This window comes from Chelonia mydas, chromosome 8 (assembly GCF_015237465.2).
Source record: "Chelonia mydas isolate rCheMyd1 chromosome 8, rCheMyd1.pri.v2, whole genome shotgun sequence".
NCBI classification, from domain to species: Eukaryota; Metazoa; Chordata; order Testudines; family Cheloniidae; genus Chelonia; species Chelonia mydas.
In genome coordinates this window covers 63,280,882-63,303,444 of record NC_057854.1, presented here as the reverse complement: position 1 = coordinate 63,303,444, position 22,563 = coordinate 63,280,882, and the positions used below count along the sequence as shown (strand labels likewise).

At 39.6% G+C, this 22,563-nt stretch overlaps 1 protein-coding gene across 5 annotated transcripts in view; it reads left to right on the top strand.

The window, feature by feature from the left end:
- The first annotated feature begins 11,837 nt into the window (after positions 1–11,837).
- Positions 11,838–22,563, top strand: part of DENND1B (DENN domain containing 1B) — a 243,148-nt gene continuing 232,422 nt past the window's right edge. For 4 of the 5 annotated variants that reach the window (XM_037907882.2, XM_043552708.1, XM_043552705.1 and 1 more), the window contains exons 1-2: positions 11,838–12,452; positions 15,773–15,837. In XM_037907882.2, the coding sequence (XP_037763810.1) occupies positions 12,436–12,452; positions 15,773–15,837 (82 nt within the window). In that variant the 5' untranslated portion in view covers positions 11,838–12,435. The remainder of the gene's footprint in view (positions 12,453–15,772; positions 15,838–22,563) is intronic. The other variant, XM_037907883.2, reaches the window with a different exon arrangement.

Here is a 22,563-nt window from a genome sequence, read left to right as displayed (position 1 = left end):
TCTTGCTCATATGCCCAGGGTCTAACTGATCACCATATGTGGGGTTGGGAAGGAATTTTCCCTCAGGTCAAATTGGCAGTGACCTTGCTGTTTTTTCACCTTCCTCTGCAACGTGTGGGTGCGGGTTACTTGACAGGATTATGTGGGTACGTTTCATTTAATCATTTTCCTGTCATTTCAGAGGCCACAGGCACTGGTCTGCCTTGGTCCTTCCTATTCTCTGCCAGTGGCCCAGAGTTGTCTAGTCTTCTGGGGGGGTGGGGGGGGGGAGGGTGTTTCCCATTTACTTTGGTCTAATTTCTGTTGTTGAGTTTAGTGTGTGGGTGCTCTGTGTTGTTGGTGGCCTGTGATGATCTAGTGATCTCTTCTGGCCTTAAACTCTATGACTCTAATATCCCTAGCCTTGCAAAAGGTGCCTGGATTCCTTAATGACAACAAGCAGCAGGACCTCTGTCTGACAAATGGCATCTGACAAATAGCAGTGCAGTCTCCCCTGTACCAAGTTGTGGCATTGGCTGAGCATTGACTCAGCAGAAGGAGAGCTGTTATGTGTTTTCACACCCAACAAACAAAATATGCATTCTTCAGGCTCTAGACAAGTTGTTTCACATTAAGGAAAACAACAACACAAATGAACAAATATATTCACCAGGCTCTCAGATGTGAAAGAGTGAACGCAGGTTCTCACTCTAACATTCTGCATCTGTTCAGAACCCAAAATGATAGCTTCCTCAGTGCTGCACCTGTAGCAGGCAAGAAAACTCCTCTGCATTTGAAGGCATAGTGCACAGACAACAGAATGATATGGCTTGTTGGTTACATAGCTACATAATCCACACAGGCCACCAACACAAACTTCCTGCATCACCTGTTTAGCTTGTGTGATTTGACCAGACAATAAGTCAAGATGTTGAGACTATATGTAGTTTCCATCTGCACTATACTTCTTGAGCAAGCTAAATTGGAGTGGATTAGAACTTTCTGGTTCCGTTGTGCTGCTTGTATTCCTGTTTCCTCATTTCTCTTTTCAGTTTACTTCCTTTCTGTCTGCACTGGATGAATCAATAACTACACATAAAGCAGTTTGTGCTGATGAATACCTTAAGTGGATACCAACCTCTGCCATGTGACAAGGGCATTGCCATATGGAACCCCCAGTCATGTATTTGGGTGCCGGAAGTAAATTCCATTCTCCTAAATACCAGGCTCCTAAGCATCAGGCCTTAATTATAAGGCGTCAGCAACAGACTAAATCTTTAGTAAAATTTGAGCCAATGAAGCTACCTGAGTCTGAAAAGTGATCAGGTGGAGAACTGTAGGAGGTGGTTTACAGTACTTCTAATTTACGTTCTGTATGTTTTATAGTAACTCTGTAATGACATGAACAGCAGTATGTTAAGCTACATGTTAGGAAAAACTACCTAGAAGGAAAACAAGATGAGAAAATATTATATAATGAAACAAGGTTGAATTGATGTTGCTGTGGGTCGTTTCCTGACTTTTACCTGTGTAACCTTAACATAGCTTTTGGCATTTAGTGCAAGATCTTCAGCTGATATAAACTGGTAGAGTTCTTGTGGCTTTAGCTGGGTGATGCTGATTTATACCAATTGACCATCTGAGCCTTAATTTCCTAGGTTGTTTTTGAAAGGGGGAGGGATAGGGAGGAATAGGAATGAATAAATGGAAACAAATAAGGTAAACAAAAAAATGAACAAAAATGCTCGCAGAACACTCAGGCAGCTATTAGATTTTGGCCACAGTGGTGCATAATTTTTTCTTAGTAAAATGGAAAACAAAAAGTGTACATGGGTGAAATTCACACACTGCTCCAAACCCTCACAAGGCCCACATTAAGGGCTTCAGTAGGACATAGGTGCTATGGAGGAATTTTTCAGGCCTTTTGCTTTAGGGTGAATTTCACCCACATTCAACAGTGCATTTCTCCACAAATGCAAATTCTCTCAGACTTGGTGATTTTTTTTTTCTACTGTGAATGATCACTATGTAATTCTGAAACTTCAGAGCTTAGTGTCCTGCAAACACTTATATGCATGTTTAATTTTCCTTTCCTATATAGTCCTATAGAAGTTAGTGGGATTCTTCATTTGAATAACATAAAATACAAGTGTTTGCAGGATTGGGCTCAAGTTTCAAAGTTCAGCTCTCTTGTGTTATTAATTTATGAAACAAGGAGGGGATTTTGCCATGATTGTTTTACATTAGGGAAAATGGTGGTTTTGGTTTTAAATAAACATACACAACTTAAGATGACTAAAAGGATTTTCTCACATATATATAAACACACAAATCTTTTTTTTTCAAAGATGAAGCTGTCAAAATTTCATCCCAAATTGAGAACTACTAAAATCCAATGCAAGTGAATAGAGGGTGTTTATAGCTGAAACTGTTTCCCAAACTTCAGCATAGTTGTTACTACTAAACATACACAATAACAAGAGAGTAATTCTCCAGAGACAATGAAACAAAAGTAACAAGTTGTCTGAATAATACTTGGTTCCCTGGTAAACTTGCCTTCTTTTATTGTAAGAAGCAGTTGTATAAATTGAGGATTAGTTTAAGAAAAGAATGGAAGAGAATGTGTAGTAGAACACAGTATTGCAGAGAGTGATGGGTTAATTTGAGCTATAAGGATTCTGTATGAAACGGAATTCAAGTGGGTGGACTTGGGAGATGCTAACTGGCTGCATCAGTTAAAGGTGAGTCATGCTGATTGTTTTGTTTCGATAAGTGAATGGACCTGAGTGATGTTTAAAGGAAAAAAGTGAAGTTGAAGAAAGACAAACTACATCTTTTGTATATTTAATAGCAGTGGCTGATTGGATCCTGCTATTGTGTAAATAAGTGACTAAAGGAGACTTGTGTCAAAGCATAATGGCTATATTTGTTGAAAATGTTGTTGGGTGACTTGTTAAACAGGTTATAGATCAGCAAACAATTGGAAACCTGAAGAACAGAGTCTGCTGGTGCTTCAGCAAATTATTTCTCTTGGACTCTACTTGTGTTCCAGACCATGGAGGGCAAAATAAGGCTATTGCTGTTTCAAGTTCAGGAGACCACGTAAGAAATTTAACTTAATTAACAGCAGGTTAATGGAGACAGCCTTGCAAAGATACCAATGGGGGAATCATGAAACATTTGGGTCAGTTTACACACACTATGATTAGAATATTACAAACATCTTTAACCGTGTCTGTTACAAAAATAGCTCCTTCATACTGAATAGGTTAATAAGGGAACATTGTACAACACTTACAATTGTAATATGTATTTCAAACTACTAGACTGGACAAATACATTGTATCACATCAGAAGACCACTATAAATAATGTGTCAGACTAAACTGGGATATCTTATTAAAGTCTTGGCCAAATCAAAATATGCTTTATTCACACAGCAAGTACCTTGCAACATCCATTTGTTTTTGCTAACAGAAGGAGATAAAGTAATTGTTTATTCTAAACCTATTTTTACTATCTACATTGTATTATAGAATAGGTCCCATTCTGACCCCAAACTTATATATTGAAGGAAGAGTCCTGCAAAGGGAAGCTTCTGATTGGTTTTTCAAAATACATATTTGAAGGACTTTCCTATGGGTTACATCTTATGAGTATGGTAATGGCAGACATATGTTCTGTGGAAAAGTAAAATAATATTTTATTTTGTGAAACTAGTCCCTGGACTTCTTCCGTTGCCAAGCTTACTATGTATTATGGGGTGGGGGGAGTGGGAATGACATGTGCAAAACGCTTTGTACTTTAAGAGAAGAAGCAGAACAAATGACTAAAATGGATCAAGATATTATGTTTCAATAGCAGATACGTTTAAATATTGGTGCCAGCAATAACTATTAATACAGTGAAAACATTTTGACATGGCACACTTTGGGTTAACTGAACTAAGTAGTTTGTACCCTGTCCAATGTGATTAATATGTAAAAACCAATGCCAGCTATGACAAGAACAGGCCATGAAGAGCTGAATTGTAGTACACTTTTTACATTGCTTTTGAAATCAGTGTTATTGGTGCTTTGTTACATGGATAACAAAGGTGTTGGGAACAAGGCATCACTTTTAACGGTTGACATAAAATGGACCTAGAAGATGTTAAAGCAGAAAGAACATGTCCAGGGAGGACCATTATAAAACAACCACAAAAACCAAAACACTGTAATTACATGTTAACATACGCTGTGACCAGAAATTCTCTGAGGTTGCAAGAAAAATAAAACACTGATACTCAGAGATGGAGTAAAACCAGATTATTCTATTTTAATATATCCCATCAGAACTCTCACCTTTGCTAATGCCAGTATTTGGATAGGAGACACCCAAGAATCAATTAGCTGTTGTAAGAAGTGGTGCTAGTGAGTTTGTAGGTAACACTACATCCTCAGATGTAGGACTGAACCAGTGACTCAGAATAATGCTAGAGGGCACTGTTTTGCTGGAAGAACCAACTTCCTGACCATTTCCTATTGAAGAGCTAAGTAAGAGATTGAGAGTACTGAGCAAAACAGACTTTACACAGGAATGATGACTTTCCTCAACTTTCTGTGCAAGTCCCTAAGGACAAGAGGGACCTGATACTGCTGCAATGTATTAAGCCACTCTTGAGAGGTACTGAATACCCTTAGTTTCCACTGAAATCAATGGGTGCTGAGGCTATCCCATGTCATGGTTGCTAACCTAGGTGCGCCTTGATCCCCTCTCTGAGAGCAGCCCCTCAGGTGTCAGAGTTTTGTCTTTACCTCTCCTGAGGTGGCACCCTGTGATTCACCCACCTTAGACTGGGCCCTGGGCTATAGTGCATTTATCAACCATGCTTACCCAGCAGGTCCAACTGGGTTCTTCTCTTCCAGGAGTCTATGACTACTAGGCTGACCAGATAGCCTCCTTAAACCAAAGTATCATTTATTTTTACAGTAGGAAGAGAGCATAAGAAAAAGAAAAGGAGTACTTGTGGCACCTTAGAGCCTAACAAATTTATTTGAGCATAAGCTTTTGTGAGCTACAGCTCACTTCATCGGATGCTCACGAAAGCTTATGCTCAAATAAATTGGTTAGTCTCTAAGGTGCCACAAGTACTCCTTTTCTTTTTGCGGATACAGACTAACACAGCTGCTACTCTGAAACCTAAGAAAAAGAAGAAGAAAAGAATGGGAGGAAGTTTAAACCAACAAACCGTGCACACACCTGTCCATTTTATCTAACACCCCCCAATAAAATCCTCCCATGTATAGGGAGTCCTTTTCAATCCAGCCAGGGCTCCTTTGTTCTTATCGGTTCCTGGGGTTTTTCCTTGCTTCTCCAAATCAGTTCTATACGATGGCTGGAGCCAGGAGCTAAAATCTTAAGAGGTAATGGTTTGAGCAGTGTCTCTTAACAACCCTGAAGTGTTTACTCAGGAGTGGCTTAACTTGATCTATTGATTCCTTCCTGCCTGTTTCCTTACAGCCAGTTATTAAACTAAACCAGAGGTTCTCAAACTGTGGTCCGCAGACCACTGGGCTCTATTCAGGCGGTCTGAGGATATTTCCCTCTGAGGTGTGCGCCTGGGTGGCTGCACGTGAGAGAATGAAGGGCCACCCACCTAATTAGTGGAGCTGTGCAGGCATGGCTCCACTAATTAGGTGCCTGGACCCTGGAGAAGACACACATGTAAGGTGAGGTGGTGGCCTTGGGGAGAATGGGGGTAGGTGGGAGGGGGAAGTGGGGTGAGAAGAGGGGGTGGAGGGAATTTGGGATGTGCAAGGCTGCGGCAGCCAGAAAAAGAGATGACTTTCCCCAGCTCCAGGGCTGCGGCTGCTGGGGAGAGACCCCCTCCTTCCCAGCCCTAGCTCAGGGGCTGCCATGGCAGGGGAGAAAGGGCACATCCATTGCATTAGAAAGGTAAGACTACTGATATTAAAATATGAGTTGTGTGCTTTTATTTGTAGAACAAAAAAGTTTATTATTATTAAGGAGGGTTTTTTTATATAGTGCTTTTATCCAAAGTGCTTTACAATAGTCAGCTAATGGTACAAACAACATTTGGAAAGATCATTAAGTGGTCTGCCAAGACCCTCAGCAATTTTCAAGTGGTCTGCAAAAAAAAAAAAAAAAAGTTTAAGACCACTGAACTAAATCAATCTAGCCATACAGGAAACATTCCAATAACTGGGTCAACATACAGTATTCAAATTATTACAGAGCAGTTCCACATCTCTCAAAAGCTGCTCAACACCTTGCAGTATCAGGCCCAATAGAGAGTTAAATGGTGGCCAGCACATGCATTGAGACAAAACAATCACACAAAGGTAACTAAGTAGATTGCCCTACTATCTTAGAGTAAAGAAGAGTGTAAAACTGCATTTTGTTTTAAGAACATCTTGAGATCCTCATGCATACCAAGCAGTTATTACAGCAAAAGCGTAGAAATACTTTTTATTTGCATTCGGGGTTAAGGCAATGCGTAATGGTACCTTTTTTAGGTTGTGGAAAAATACTGGTTAATAGATTTTGTCTTATATAAAGGCAGCTTTCTGTAGAAAGGGAGAAATGTTGGGATTGATTAGCAGTGCAATGTGATTGGGGAAGTACTGGTGGTATAATGACCAAGAAGCCAAATGGAGCCAGTTATTGGCCTAATATCTTTTTATGTTATTGGACCAGGTCAGAATGCTGGACTCCACTCAGTTATGTGTCAACTAGAATTGAGATGGGTAAGTACTGTGAGCATCAGGATGCTCAGATAAAAGCTAGACACCTGAGATGTTTGTAAGCCTTTGGTATGCAAATACATGTAATGGTAATGGCAACTCCCTCTATATTTGTAAAATGAAAACTACCTGTGTAGAGCTGAGAAACAGGTTTGTGTTGTGCAGCTAATTTCCATATATAACTTCCACCAGTAAACAGTCCCTTTATGTAGTGACACCTTAATGAAAGACTGTAATTCACCCTGAACCATCCCCTAAAAACTGTAGTTACAAAGCTAGTGCTGTATTTTGGTTAGAAATAGCAGGACGATTTCCACAATGATTTGCAAGTCCTAAGCACATCCTTATTTTAATACAGATCAGTTCCTAATTTTATGTGCTTTTGGTTTCACCACAGCAAGTACACTTCAGTGAACAATAACCTCAAGAATTTCACACTGCTGTTAGTAAAAATTGTTCTCTTGCTGACTGAATAAAGCTTTTCTCTTGCTCCAAAAATGACAAAGAAATCTTTGCTTCATCATAGTTTTACTGACAACCAGATTAGCCTGGTAAACATAAAATGCAGAATACATTTCTGGGCTTTGCTATAATTTAGAAATATGATTCCTCAATCTAAACAGAAAAACTGAATTCATTCAGCATTACTGGATTCAACCTGTCCAGTCCTCCATTCAGACTATGCACATAGTAAATTACTACCAACACAAAGAAGGGAGTCATAAACTGGCCTCTATGTTTTAAAAGGAAATTAGTATTTGTGAAAAATGTCCAGTGGACTGAAAAGTTTTTCCTAATAATCACTGCATATGAGCAGGAGCAGTGCATGCTTTCACACTATTGCTGTCAATGTCTCTCAAACCTTGCATGGAGAGAGTATCTCAAGTGGGGAATGAATGGGGGGAGTTTCTCTGCTCATTCTTTGATTTTTTTTTTTTTTGAGTATGCTAACAAGGGTGGCAGTTGTGATATGGACGTATGTAATAGGAACTGAACTATAATCATCAATCCATTTCAAATACTCCACTGAATAATCAACAGCTAGTAAGAACTGGTGGTAGCTACTGAGCTGGGCTGGTTTCAAAGCCTAGTAGGTAAACAGTTCTTTATTCCACTATCAGTTCCTTGTGCTGCTATGTTTGTAGAAAGCAGAAATTCTTCACAACGCTTTTCTACTTTTCCCAACTTGTTTTGTACATGACAGTACAATTAAATATAGAAATTGGAAAGCATGGGGAATGCATTTTTTGTCTTTCATTTAAAAAATGAAATTAATTGCAAAACACTAGTGTAATGTTAAAATGGCACAGTTTAAAAAATAAGGTAAGATATTCCCCCTGAAGGCTTATACAATATAATTTACCTGGGCATGTCACACATCTTCTGCAACTTATGGTGCACATGTAACAAACTAATACATTAAGGGCCAGATTGTGAATCTATTGCTCTCATTGGTAACTCATAGCGGATTTCACAATTGGGCCCTAAGTTACCCATTTAGAAGAAAAATAAGGCTTGAAAAATACTGCTTAAAAATATTATGTTCCAAGTTAAAATTGCTGTAACAATTTTAACATTTCAATTTCCTGTCTTTTTAAACTGTGCAATCTGAATATGACATTAATGTAAATTCTTCTGATCTCCCCAATTAATTTTACAATTTTAAGTTTAGAACAAACAGGATTTAATATGGAATGCAGACCTGCTTAAACTTATGTTCTCAGAATCAGAACAATGGATAGTCACCAGATTTATATAGAAAATATTTTGCTTTTTAACTGACACATATGTAGGTATGCAGCGATGGCACTATGGCGCTCACGATCTTAGGTAAGGTGAGACACGTATTCTGTTAGTATTCAACAGTTACCATACACTAAACAACACGTAAATGATAAAAATGTCCATATTGAACTGATGTATTGAAATACTTGGCACTCACTAATGAAGTGATGAATTGTAGGTGAATCTATCAGCTGTCCTGCTTAAGTGGAGCTGGTTTTTTAGCCCAATTGGTAGGGCACATTGATTAGAAAGCCTGGAAATCTTCATTCCTACCTTAGTACTGACCTCTCCCTGGGAGTTCACTCATTAATATGGATGTCTACCTGCTTATTTACAGAGGTGTGTGCATGTTTATGTAAAATACAGTTGTCATGTGGCACATGCATGGTGTTCAGACACAGCATTATCAAATGAGTAGTGACAGCTACCAGTTTGTTGCATTCCTGAGCATTAATGATAGCACAGTGCAATTTGCATGTAAGACTTTTATTGAACCAAACACACACCCTCACAAGATGTCTTTGGTACTCACATTTGTCCCTAAAACAAAAGTTAAATTTTTTACCATTAAAAGAAATAATCCACATAATTGGATACATAATATTAAAAAATGAGGTGGTAAAGGGGTAAGACCATGTACAGAGTTATTGTAAAGATGAAGAACAGTTTACCCAACCAAGCACATCCTGAGGACAGCTGACGGTGAATGGAATGATTTGAAATACTTTAGACATTTATTTACTAATGTCTTGCTAGTGATCTTCATAGTGTTCTAGAAATGGATCTATATTGAATCAGTGACTGAGTCTTTACCTTTCTTCTCTAAAGGCCAAATCTTTTAAGGGTTAAGATTGGTTTAGGGGATGGGCCATTAAGGATCTATTTTTTTAATATTAACTTGAGGTAAATATCATAGGCTGGGCACCCTAATTAGGAAATTCATGCTTGTGTTCTTGTTTTGGAGAATTTTGAATAGGAACTGTCATATTGTAATTGTACTGCATTTACAACTTGGAATAGCGACAGAGAAACTGAAATAAATGGTAGTCTCAGTAAAATCAATAGCAAAACTTCCAATGAGACTAGTATTTAGCCCTAAGAGATGACCGAAAGCCTGCTATGTCTCATAAGATTTTTTTTTTTTTTTAGATGAAGCGACTAGTACTGTGCACATATTCCAAATGAGGCCTTTTGAGCACCTGCACAACCTACTGCTTATTTTGTGGCCAGAACTTGGACGACTTTCCCCACTTCCTCCATTCAATCCCCAAAGAGGAGTCCAGTTTAAGTAGTTGGTTAGTTAAGGGTAGCAGGTTTCAGTGCTCCTCTTAGGAGCCTCAATTACCACAAAATCAATTAATTTATTTTTCATTAAAAAAAAAAGATGGTCTGGGTTTATAGAGATCCTGAACTCCCCACAGCTCCCATTGACTTCAGTGGGAGTGGGAGTTGCATATGCTCAGTGCTTCTGAAACTACACCCACAAATTAATGCATCATTAAGTTTGAGAAAGTAAGCACTCAAAAGTCAAGAAAATCCAAAAGCTAATGTTTCTGCTTCAACATCAAATTGGTTTTAATGCACATGGTATATGTTTTATTATTAATTTATATACCATACGGTGAATAGGATGTGCAACATGGCCAAGTTAATGTCGCAGCAGGAAAACGGTTGTTTATCATTTCCTGACTTCTTTGAGTGCTTGATTCTTCAACTTCAGTAATGTACTAGTGCTGTTTTATGTGTTTAATAGATCATTGGCTTGAATGTATTCCACTCATCAAGTGCTGATATTATGATTGATTTCAGAGGGAGCAGTGAAGGACATTTTTTATTTGGCCCAGTATTGTAAAATTTCTGCTTTATGCATTTTTCATTGCGATTATATTATGAGGTAAAGGAAATTTGGTATTGGTGGGAATTTTGCTGCACAGACCACCTAATGCGAATGGGACTTGGTGCATTCTTAGGGCCAGCTTTTGTTTTTATCCCATGCCAAACCTCAATGGGACTACTACCGTCCATAAAATTATTTGTGTATAAGTGTTTGCAGGATTGGTGATTTATTTTATAATTTCTTCCTTTGGATTACTTGTTAAGAATTTTGGGGTACTTTGTTTAAGACACAATACAAAACAAAGCTGAACTAACAGCATTATAGGCTAAAATAAAATTCTTAACTTTAAAATAATCTTAAAACCATTACTTTTTCCACTATAGAACTAACCTATACATAGCGGTAATAAAACTGTTAGGTAAAAGTGTCTAAATATATTAAATAGAAACATCCGATGTGCATCTGTGATGGTATAAAGTGGAGATGACGTGACTTGTTGCCAAAATGACTGCACTATTTGTAAACAAAATGGACCAAATTCATCTCTGGCATAAGATCTCCCCTGGAAGCAAATGCCAGTTGCACCTGTTTATGGAAGGGCTATCTATAGCCCAACAAAAGACCCTGATTCAAATTCTGCTTTTACCTACATGCTTGCTGCTCCATCTGAAGTCAAAGGAATCTGTCCCTTAGAAAGTAGGAAGGCCCTAATTTTGAAAATACACAGGAATAACTTTGTGAATAGCTGCATTGAGTTCAATGGGACTACTGGCATGCATAACTGTTCGCAGGATTAGGTTCTTGTGTATGCCTTTTCTGTTGTCCTTTTCCTCTGAAGGCTCTTCCTGGTGTGAAGGCCTAGATCCTGAAAGCTGAACCATATGAGCAGACCCATGGATCTGCTTGCAGGATCTGGGCCTTCCTAATCTGTAAAGACCAGATACTGCAAGACATGTTTAACGTTGTGTGCTGTGAAGAGTTGCATTGACACCAGACTCTTTCAATGGGAATATTTGCAGTGAGTAAAGGGTAGGAATATACTTAAATCTTTGCATGACTGGAGCCTATAGGATGAGTCTTTGGCTTAGGGAGCCAGCTTTCTGGTTGGGAGAGAGTAGAGCAGCCACCTCTGCTTTACTCTGGATTAATGAAGGCATTTCTAAAAAGTCCCCCTTTCTGTGGGGATGAAGGATTTTGCAATGCGCTTTAGTAATGAGATATTTTAAATATCTGACACAACATTTTATTTCCCTTTCCCTCTTCATTTGGTGTGTGTGTAAATGGGAACTCCACTCCTCTAAACCTGTAACAACCTGAGAACCCAGCATGAAGGGTTTGGGGCCATGAGGTGAAAAAACCCAACAATTTAGCTGTCTGTATGTCTTTCTTTCTAAATTAAACGCCTGAAGAAGGAACAGTGCCCAGTGGTGGGTTTGGGGTTTTTTTTTCCCCGTCAGTCTAGGGAAGCGTTAATTATAACGAAAGCAGAAGTTCAGGCGCCTCTCGGGGTGTTTAGAGGAAACGTGCAGGGCTGTGCTGGACGGGAACTGGACAGCCCCCATGGGGGACACAACTAGTCAGAGCTTTTGGAGCCGCACCGTGGGTCAGGCCGTGGAGCCGGGCCCCTGCCCTGTGCCTCCGAGCGCCGTCAGCGCGGGCTTGGGGCCGGGCCCCTAGGGCAGAGGCAGCTGCGGCAGGCCCGGGGCCGGTGCGGGGACCGGGCAGCCTACGCCCCGCAGCGTGTCCGCGGAGCCGTCCAGTCCCATCCCCCCCGCCCCCGGGCCCCTGCGGCAGAGCCACCCCCTGGCCCCGCGCAGGTGACACTGGCGCTGCTCCGGCCACCGCCGAGCTTCCTGCTTCCCAGAAGGTGCCGGCGCCGCGGCAACAGGAACTGAGGCTGGGAGGAGGCGGTGCCGCCGCTCCCCGCCGCGCTCACGGCCCGAGCCGGGGGAGCGGAGCAGCCATGGGCCACCGCCAGCAGCCGCTGTAACCTCCCCCGGGGCCGGCGCGTCCCTCCTTTCCCTGCCGGCCGGGCGAGGTGTTTCCCCGCGGGGGCGCGGAGCGGCCGCCCGGGGCCCGAGATGTGACCATGGACAGCAGGATCAAGTGAGTGCCGGCGGCGGGGCAGGCAGGGCGGGCGGCGCGGGGGCTGCTCGGCGGAGCGGGGCGGCCGAGGCGGCTCTGGGGGCTGCGCTGGAGGGAGAGGGGAGGAGGGACTAGGCCTCAAAGCCTCCCCCAGCCTGGCGGGGTGTGGGGCAGGGGCCTGGCTCTGCGCTGGGCACGTACAGGGGGCGGCTGAGCAGAGACCCTTGGCACGACAGGAGCGGGGCTGTCACGGGAGCCCACACGGCAAAAGCGCCCCTTCCCCGCAGGTGTGACACTGGCAGCCTCAGAGTGAACAGCTGGTGGCTCCCCACCCAGTTCTCCATCCCCCAGCGGAGACGCCCTGCCATGAATCCTGCAGCCCGCCCCACAAGGGGAGCTTGTCCCCCCTCTCTGCCGTATCATCCTTTATTCCCAGGGAGAGACTGTAGAACCCACACTCTGTCTCTGTCAAAATGACCCCCCTTCAATCATCAGAGACTGTTCTACCTGCACCTTAAAGTGAGCCTCACTGGCTAAATCCTTCATCACCAGAGGATGAGATAAAGGTACACAGAGATTTATAATAATCTTCATCCCAGTGCGGGAGTGCCCCACAAGTGGGAGAATTGACAGGCCATTGTTTCTGTCTCTGGGCTCATACACATCATAACTAGTCTTCACAGAAGACAGTGCCAGCCTAAGGTTTGGTACCTACTAAACGTCTCAGAAGAATGGCCATGATGACTTGTTTGGGTGTTAGGTGGATTACAAAAACAATACTGAACAAACTTTTACACTTCTTCTTTTTGTCTATTTATTGTCTCTTTGGATCTATTGCCAATAAATGGTGATTTTTAAAAAATATTCCAGCTATTTTACTTGACTGTCGTATTTGAGAAAATTACAGGCAAATGAGTCCTGGTTTTGAGGAACAGCTACAAAAATAGTGTGTAAAACTAGTAACATCAAAACAGAGGTTGTTTATAAACATTCTTCTAAGGAATCTAACAACATCTTTCTATTTGATTATTGAAGAAAATTACTGTTTTTCAAGATGTTAAGAGAATAATTCTACCTGGCAAGAATGTTAGTGTAACCCAGATGTGTTGACAAACTTTGATGAAGTAAATTTTCTGTGATGGTTTGAAGCTACTTGCCCATTGTAAGGAGTCCCATTGATTTCCTTAATTCAGTAATTGATGAGAGGTTAAATCTGTATTTTGTAAACTGACAGTAATCTATATTTATGATGAATAAGTGTGCTGCTATTTAATAGTTATAATAGAAATGAAAGCCAGCCTGACATATATCAGACTAGTTAGACATATTTCTTGACACTTCTAAGTCTAAGTAACACCTTTTGTGTGGGAGGTGAAGAGTAAACCTAGAACTTTTCTGTGGAAGCAGACTTTGTGGTGGTGTACTGAAGGAAGCAAACACGTTTTCACACGTAAATTCAGTTAAGAAGTTGAGCTCTGAAGTCCTAATCCTGTATTTGAGACACGGTTTTAATGGAAATGAACATGTTAAATCCAGCATTCTGATTTTCCACTCCTTTTTTAAGGAAGGGGGAAAATGAGCCAAAAGAGCAAACACATGTCTAGGTTTAAATTTCATTTAACCCTTTTATGGTAGAGGGATTCCACTCTTCTCACTACAGGCTGGGTTCTTACAGCTCAATTTTGTCCTCATTTAAACGAGTGCAACTCTGATTAGATTCATTCTGATCTTGCTAGCTGAGGGGAGAAAAAATGGATCATTTTCTTTTCTGTTACACTCCAGTAAATTTCTAGTAGTCTGGATTTACACTAGTGTAACTGGGAGCAAAACTTAGACCAAAACAAAACTAAAAACCCAATATGAGCAGAACTAGCTCATTCAGGATCCTCCTTTAAGATTTTCCAATTGAATAATTTAAAAAGTGATGCAGGGAAGGAATATGATGTGGGAAGATATGTGATTGTTGCTCAGAAATGCGATATCTCAGTCTTAATATAAATGCATATCATCAATACTTGGTGACAAAATAAATGATAGAAAACTCATTAAGTAACTGGTGACCTCTGAAAGTTTCCTTCCAGTTCAAAATCCCTCTCAAACTTTTTAAAAAAACTTGTATTGAACTATCAATATGTGATATATGCATCATTTTAGATTAATAAATTTTTAGATTTTAGATTTATATGCATCATTTTAGAAACCTGGGGCCCACTCTTGAATTCCTTACTTGTGAAAAACTGCTGACTTCTGTAGGCATTTTACTCAAGAAAAGAGTTCAACCCTGGGCCTTTTATGTGGTTACTTAGGTAAATAGTTGATATGGTGGAAGTTATAATATTTGCTTTTACTATAAATGGCAGATTGCTCATCAGAATGAGAATTTAAATAACTCAGAATGGTAAAAATAAATTAAGGGTTTCTTCTGAACCTAACATAATAAATCAAGAAATTACTGAAATGTATGAGTTTATTCTTGGTCAGAGAATGTTGTATAATAATGGTACTCACGTGTGGCTGTTCGGTTCAAATAATTATTTACATTTAGGCTAAGGTTAGGTAATGAGCTATCAGACAACATATGCAAATATAATTCATAATTACTGGATTAATATTTTCTCACTAGTTGAATTGTTGTGTACAGGATTCAATCCTTAAACATGCCAATGGCAGTAACTTCTGAAGGAGATGGTACGGTGACTGTCAAGTTTCAGTTGGTGACCAAATATATTAAAAAAGATAAATGTGTTAATGGCTCAGTTTTCAGGAATTAAGATGGAGGCCTAATCCTGGTTCACTCTCTTCATAATTTAAAAACACAAGTGGTTCAAACTGGCGAAGTAAAAAAGGCTATCAGAGAGGCCCAAACTGATAGATAACAGAGAAACTAGCAGCATTTTTTCCGTCTGTAAAGTTCAGTTTTGTAAAGCAAACTGTCAGCAAGTTTAAAATTGTATTTACTTCAACATGACTTTTTAAAATGGGGTAATGACACAATGAAATAACTGAAGAGCTCTCAAACATATAGGACTACGATTTATCAGTGTAATCACAGAATTTTGATTGTTTTAACAATCATCTAATTATCCTCAATTCTTGTTTCTGTTGCCTATTCTTTTTTGAAAAGTGTGTGAATATATTAAAGGATGTGAAGAAAAATATGACTTCTGAAATCTTACAAAACATCCAAATAATTGAGATTCTTTCTCTCATTTTCTAGTGTCAAATGGAGTGGAAAGGATATAACATTATGGACACTGTAGAGAAGGCTTGATAATCTAGATCAGTGTATGTGGTTTGTGACATATGTATGACTAATCAATTGACTTGTTTTTTATTTCCAGGGAAAATCCAGAAAGTACATTTGATTTGGTACTCAAGGTAAAATGCCAGGCTTCTGAAAATGAAGGTAATGTACTCCAACTGTTGGCATTTATTTATAGAAACTAGGGACACAAATGATCTTATTCAATTACTTAGTCCACGCACCCTCTATTTTGTCACCTCATGCTTTGAAGTGTTGATAGTGTGAAATTCTGTTAGTGCTCACTGCTATTATTCCAATTAATTTTTTCAGTTATTAATATTCTGATGATAGAAGGGGCAAGCATTTTCAGCAGTTTATTGTTTATATTGTGGTTTGTGTTACATACTTATACCATTTTAATTCCTATAATCTTTCATTCCATAAAATGTAGATTTAATAAGTCATGTCATTTTAGTGGTATGTCTCAGAACTGGGCCTTGAGTACTTTGATTTCTCCTTTTGTCTCTTTGGAGCTTTTCTCTTAACAATCACTGTTGAAGAAAGAAAGAAAAAAAACCTAAGTAGCAGAAAATAACTTTTACTGTAGCAATTTTGGAATGGTGCAAATGTTATTGTGAGCTGACTTGAATTGGTATTAGCAATTAGTTTCACACTCCTACAAGCACTCTGGTGAAAGAGATATGGTGCTGCAGGAGTACTAACAAGATCACAATCCTAATCAGTTATCTGAGCAAGTCTTTTGGTTGCAGCTTGCATGTAGGAAAACATGTAACTTCTCAGGTTGAAGTTAAAGTGCTGACTAGAATTGTGTGGAATTTCTAATGAGGGACTCAACAAGAATGATGGCATATGACTAGTTTTACGTCTTTTAGGACATCAGTATGCTCCCTTGACTTTATTTCCTATTGATTTTTCTTGCTTCCCATATTTTTCCTTGTTCACTTATTCTCCATCACATCCTCTTCTTTCAAGCACACTGCTGTATTCCCTATTCTAATAATTTTCCTTAACCCTTCCAGCCTCTCTAACTGTCAGTGTATATTCTTCCTCCCATTCATACCCAGGCTTCTTGAATTTATTGTCTGTTGCCAATGCCACAGCTCCTCTACTCTGACTTCCTCCTGGATCCTCTCTGCATGGTAGTTTCCATCCATTTCAGTCTCATGCAATTACCTTCATCGAGGCAGGATATTATATTCTGTTCCTGATCAAGTTCTTGGGTGACTTCTTTATTTTTATCTTCCTTGAATGATCAGTTTCCTTCACAGAGTTGGCTATGCTCGCTCCTGACTTGCTCTCAGTGCTTTTATGGTTCTCTGTGGGTTTGGCTTTTCTTGCTCTCTTAATTGCTCCTCTTAGCAATTCCTATAGTGGCAACTTTCTGGTCATCTCCCATTCTCCTCCTCTTTCGCTATACTCTGTCCCTTGGTAACCCTCTGTCCATTCTCATATCCTGAATGATAATGAGACCCAGATCTCTCTCTCCACACCTGATCTGTCTCCCATGATCTGTTTTTGCTTTGTGACTGTCTATCTGACATCTTTTTTTGAATGTCCAGCCATATTTCAACTCATCTTCCCCTTCATCCAGGCTTGCAACTTTCATGTCATATTCAGTTTCTTTCTCCCCAACATATAGTCTGCCAATTAATCCGTCTGGTGCTTCCTCTCTGGTATCTTTAAAATCTGTCCCTTCTCTATTCCTACTGCCAGAAGCTTGATCCATGCTCTTGTCATCTCTTGCTTTGATTACTACAGCGTCTTCATTTCTGACCATGATTCTCATGTCGTATCCTTTAAGTTTATCCAGTGTGCTGTTACCAGAAATGTTTGCCTCACCTACAGCTCTGTGATATCTGCATGGTCAAATTGTACATTGGTGTTCAGTCCCCTTTTGCATCACATTCAAACTCCTTATACTCACCTTCAGGACTGCAAGGCTTGGCTTCTGCTTACATCTCAACACTAGTTTCTTGGCACTTCCCCAGCTCTCACTGTGTGTGCTATTTCAGTTCATCTTAACGCGCCTTTGGTTGTCTTCTGCTACAAGAGACTGTGCCTTTTCTCATGAGCCCCTTACATATGGAGTATGCTCATGGCCCTGTGTGCCAGGCTGTTTTGCTCTTCTCATCTTCTCAAAACGTATTTTGGTTACTCTTCTATTCCTGTCCTCACTCCCAAATCTTCACACATTAATAAGTTTTTTTTTTTAAAAGGAAGCAACTAGATGGGTACTTACCAAGTATATATTTTGATTTCTATTCCATATAGGTTCATATATCACCCTCATCACCATAGAATATGAACATTTGACAAGTGGTGCATTAAGCAACATGACTAACATCTGTGTGGTTCAGTCTCCCTCTCCCCAGGAGGAGAATTGTGTGTCCAGTGTAGTGGGGGCTTTTTGGTAGGGTTTGGTAGATGTGATTATCCATTGTTCCTGACGGAGTTCATTTCACATTCTCGGAGTAGTCCTTAAGAAAGCTCGATCCCTTGCACAGATGAGCTTTACCTGTATGGTCCCAAGTTTTGTTGTACCTGTTGTGGCGGTCTTTTAGATATGCTTGGCCCAGGCCTTAATGCCGGGAAGTGAAAGACAGAGACTTTGAATTTGACTCACTATTTTATGAGGAAACTTTCGTAAAGAGCAGAGGACAGGTTTGTTGTGCTCACAGTAGCCTGTGTGGTGAGGTGGTGATGTGCTACAGTGTTCTGTACAAGCTGGGATTTCCTATGTGCTGAAGGCTTCATGCCCAGCTATATTGTATTGCTATTGTCCAGATAGGAGATGAAAAAGATATGAATAAATGAGGTCAGGGCACCATCCACTATGGTGGGATGGAGTCTTCTAGATAGCTAGAGATGTTGGAAAGCATCACTTGTGGATGATGCTATGTGAGCTCTCAGCATCAATGAGCAATCCAGGAACCACCCCAAAACTCCCAGCTGAACTGATGAATGATGTGGTGTGCGCCTTCCACCAGAGGAGACTGCACTTTGGGTGCAGACTCTTCAGAGTGCTTTCTTCTGCCCACCTCTGTCTTGCATGGGTTGAACTTCAGCCAGCTGTTTTTAATCCATGACCGGAGTCCAGTGCTTGGATGAGATGTTTGATGTTGAGTGGTATGGTCCTGTATGGTGATGTATAGGTAGAGCTGTGTCATCTATGTATTGCTGGCACGTAAGTCTCTCTTTTCGTACCAGTTCGCCCAGTGGCTGCATGTTGATCTTGAATAGGACTGGAGAGAGAAATGAGCCTTCTGAAATATCACAAGTGAAAGGTCTAGTGGCTGAGGTGCAGTTCCCATCACCATTCTTTGGGTGTCACCTGTATATTATAATTATCATCTTTCCATACTCTGGGCATCACATTAGATCACAAACGCCTCGGGGCAGGGACCTGTCATTGTGTTTGCCTGTAGCACAGTGAGTACAATAGTAGTGTGTCAAATAAATACATCTGAGTATTAAGACTGGATTTATTTAAGGAATTATTGTACATGTAACAAGAGATGAATGTGTAATTTCTCTAACACAGCTTTAAAAACTGAGCACAGGTTTGTTTTACTAAACAGGGAGCTTTCCAGGTCGGTTTATTATAAGGCTAATAAATTTGACAGTTACACTGTATTGAAAGACTTGCCTTTAAACAGATTTTCATGCTATGATAATGTTTTGAATATATAATATATCAAAACAAGGTCCATTCAGCTGTTTCTTTGCTCTTGCCCCTTTCTTTCCCATGAAAGAGAATTGTGTTTAAATAGGGACTTTCTCGCATCCCATCTGCTTCTTTTACTTGATCCTGCAGTGAAGTCATGGTTGAATCTGTGACATCACTGTCATCACTGTTACTGTGGAAGTATCACAAGCACAGAATTATGATCTCCCTGCATGAGTGAGCAGCAGGAGAAGTTGAGTGAGGAGGGAGAAAGACCTTAATTTGACCCATATATCTTTTAAGGTTTTCATTTCAAGTTTGTCCTAGAGTGAGCTCCTCTTTTAGATTTTTCTGCATTTTGTTTAACCACCCTTTGTTGGCTGTGCTACAGTTCAAACAAACAAGTAAAAACTAGTACATCCCTGCTGTGTCTGACTATAAATAAGCTAGTATTTTTAAATAGGATGCTGCACACCTGTACCAGTTTGTTTGTGATGTGACACACAGTAATTTGCACTTAAAATTAGCACTTTCCAAAGATGAGTTTTGACAGCTGAACATTTTTAAATAACCCCTAAAATATAACATCTTTTTTTGGAAACAGGCCTGACAACCTTGAAAGTGGTTTTTTTCAGTCATAGCTGAGCAAATACACAAACAGTGTCATCGGATTTAAATAAACTGTGAGATGGGCTTTGAGGAGTAGTTGAATGATTAAAATTTATTGCTTCTATAGCCAAGAGTAAAATCCAATAAATAAATAAAATCTAAATGCATGCTATTTTAATTAATTGAAAACTTAATTCAATTAATACAATAGAAACTCAGTTACGAACTGACCAGTCAACCACACACCTCATTTGGAACCGGAAGTATGCAATCAGGCAGCAACAGAGACAAAAAAAAAAAAAAAAAAAAAAGCAAATACAGTACAGTACTGTGTTAAACATAAATACTAAAAAATAAAGCAGCATTTTTCTTCTGCATAGTAAAGTTTGAGAGCTGTATTAAGTCAATGTCAGTTGTAAACTTTTGAAAGAACAACCACAGCATTTTGTTAAGAGTTACTAACAACCTCCATTCTCGAGGTGTTTGAAACTGAGGGTCTACTGTACAATTGAGAAACTCAAAATAGCAGTATTTGATTTACTATGGACCTTTGTTTCAACCTTCATCATTTCGCTTCAGGAAATACTTCTAGTTTTTATTTTATTAGGGGGACAATGTACTTTCTGATGATGTAAGAATACATACACAGAAAAAAGGCCTTAGCCAAGTTGGAGTATGTTGCATGTTACACTTTCAGCAGGGCTAACACTCTTGCTTTTGCCCAATAACTCAGAAAAGTGATAAAGGACTTTACAGTATATAATTGCATTTGAAACTAAATGTTAAATTTATCAGATTGAGATAAATTCTAGTAGATCATCCACAGGTAAGAAGCTCTGTTAAATCTAGGTCTACCTAGCCAATGGGAAAAGTTTGATGGCCTCATCATGGGGTCAAAACTGTGTTAGCATCAACTAGGGGTAGCTCGATTAGCACATGTTAGCTGATCACTGTGGACGGGCATTTCCCCTCCCCCCGAGATATATGTTAAGACAGAGTTCATAAAAATTAGACTAGTTTATGTGCAGCATGATTTTCTGCATGGGCCAAGAGAACAGTGCTAGCACACTCTAGCAGCAATGAGGCTGTTGCTTGCATGTTTGAAGTGCAGTGTGAACATTGTTCTGCAGTAAATAGAGTAGACATGTTTACTTTATTTCTTAGAAAACTGCAAGATTGATTATTTCTGTCAGCATGTCATACCTTGATTTATTTGGCACATTTAAAAAAAAAAAAAGCATATGGCAGTAGAAGAAACATTCTTCAGCTGGCATTCTACATTCAGTTATCACTTGTAGAAACAAGGCACGGTTCGAAACCTGTCATTAATATTGTAGAATCTGGTATGTTCGTTATATTATTCTAAGTAATGGTGTCAGTCTTCAGAATTTTATTTTTTTAACTTATATTCCAGTGTTTTTTGGTCTTCTATCTGGTAAAAGTGGCATGCAGCGTCCTTCTGCAAACTTTCTCACAGTGGTAACTTGCACATGGCTGTTGTTTAGTTATAGCTGTGCTGCTACATTGAAACAAACTTTCTCTCTCTCCCTGGAGACCTTCCTTCATTTGAAGGTTATATGCTGCGGCAGCACCTTTTACTGTCATACCTTAGTGTAGAGGTTTGCTCATAGCTTAATTGAAGCTGTCTATTTGTTCACATCATTTTATTATGAAAGACAAACAGATTTTTCACTATATTAATTTTACTGAAATGTAGCACAATAGGCAATAAAAATATGCTATTTTGAATTGGAAAGTCAGCAGGCCACACAAGTTCTATGAACATGATAAGCTTTGAACTGTTGCATAGCAAATAAATTCCTTGAACTTGACCTCCAGCATATATATCTCTAGTAGATATCGTCTCTAAACCATTCTTCTCTCGCTCCTTGAGAAGAATGTGACTCAAGTTGACCCTTTTCTGTTCAGGTGACAGTAAACCAATTTCCACCCTGGTTCTCTCACCCTGTATGCTAAGTTTGAGATGGTAAAAGGGGCCCAGAGTCCTTTAGGGGCATGAGGCTCCTGACGATATGCTGTTTTAACCATTCAAAAATCTTCTATAAACCGAAATAGGTCTAGGAGTATGCGATTTTAGAAGAAGTTGCTTTAACAGTATAGATTGCTTTGTTTCACTAACCTAGTTTAGCATTATTAATTCCAGTAACATAACTTCTTTTAGTAGGGAGCTATGTCCAAAGGTTATATCCTCAAAGGATATCCTTAAGACAGGAAAAGAAACATTTAAGAATCAGTTGGGATCCACTGAACAGTGTTAAATGCTGACTGTCTTTTGTTCATTGTTTGTACAGCACCTAGCACAGTGTATTTCAGACTGATTTAGGCACTACAATAATACAAGTAATAAATACAAATAATGTTAGTAAACCCAGGAGATTTGTGTACTCTTTATTCCAAGTGATGTTTGTTTGGAAAAGACACATTCAAAAATAATGAAATTGTGCAAATCTCTAATTAAAATGAATTTTAATATTAAGTGAAATGGTTAGTTTCACTATGGTCAGGTCTACACCAAAAAGTTAAATTGAGCTACGTGGCTCAGAGGTGTGACAAAGCCCTCCCTGGGATGATTT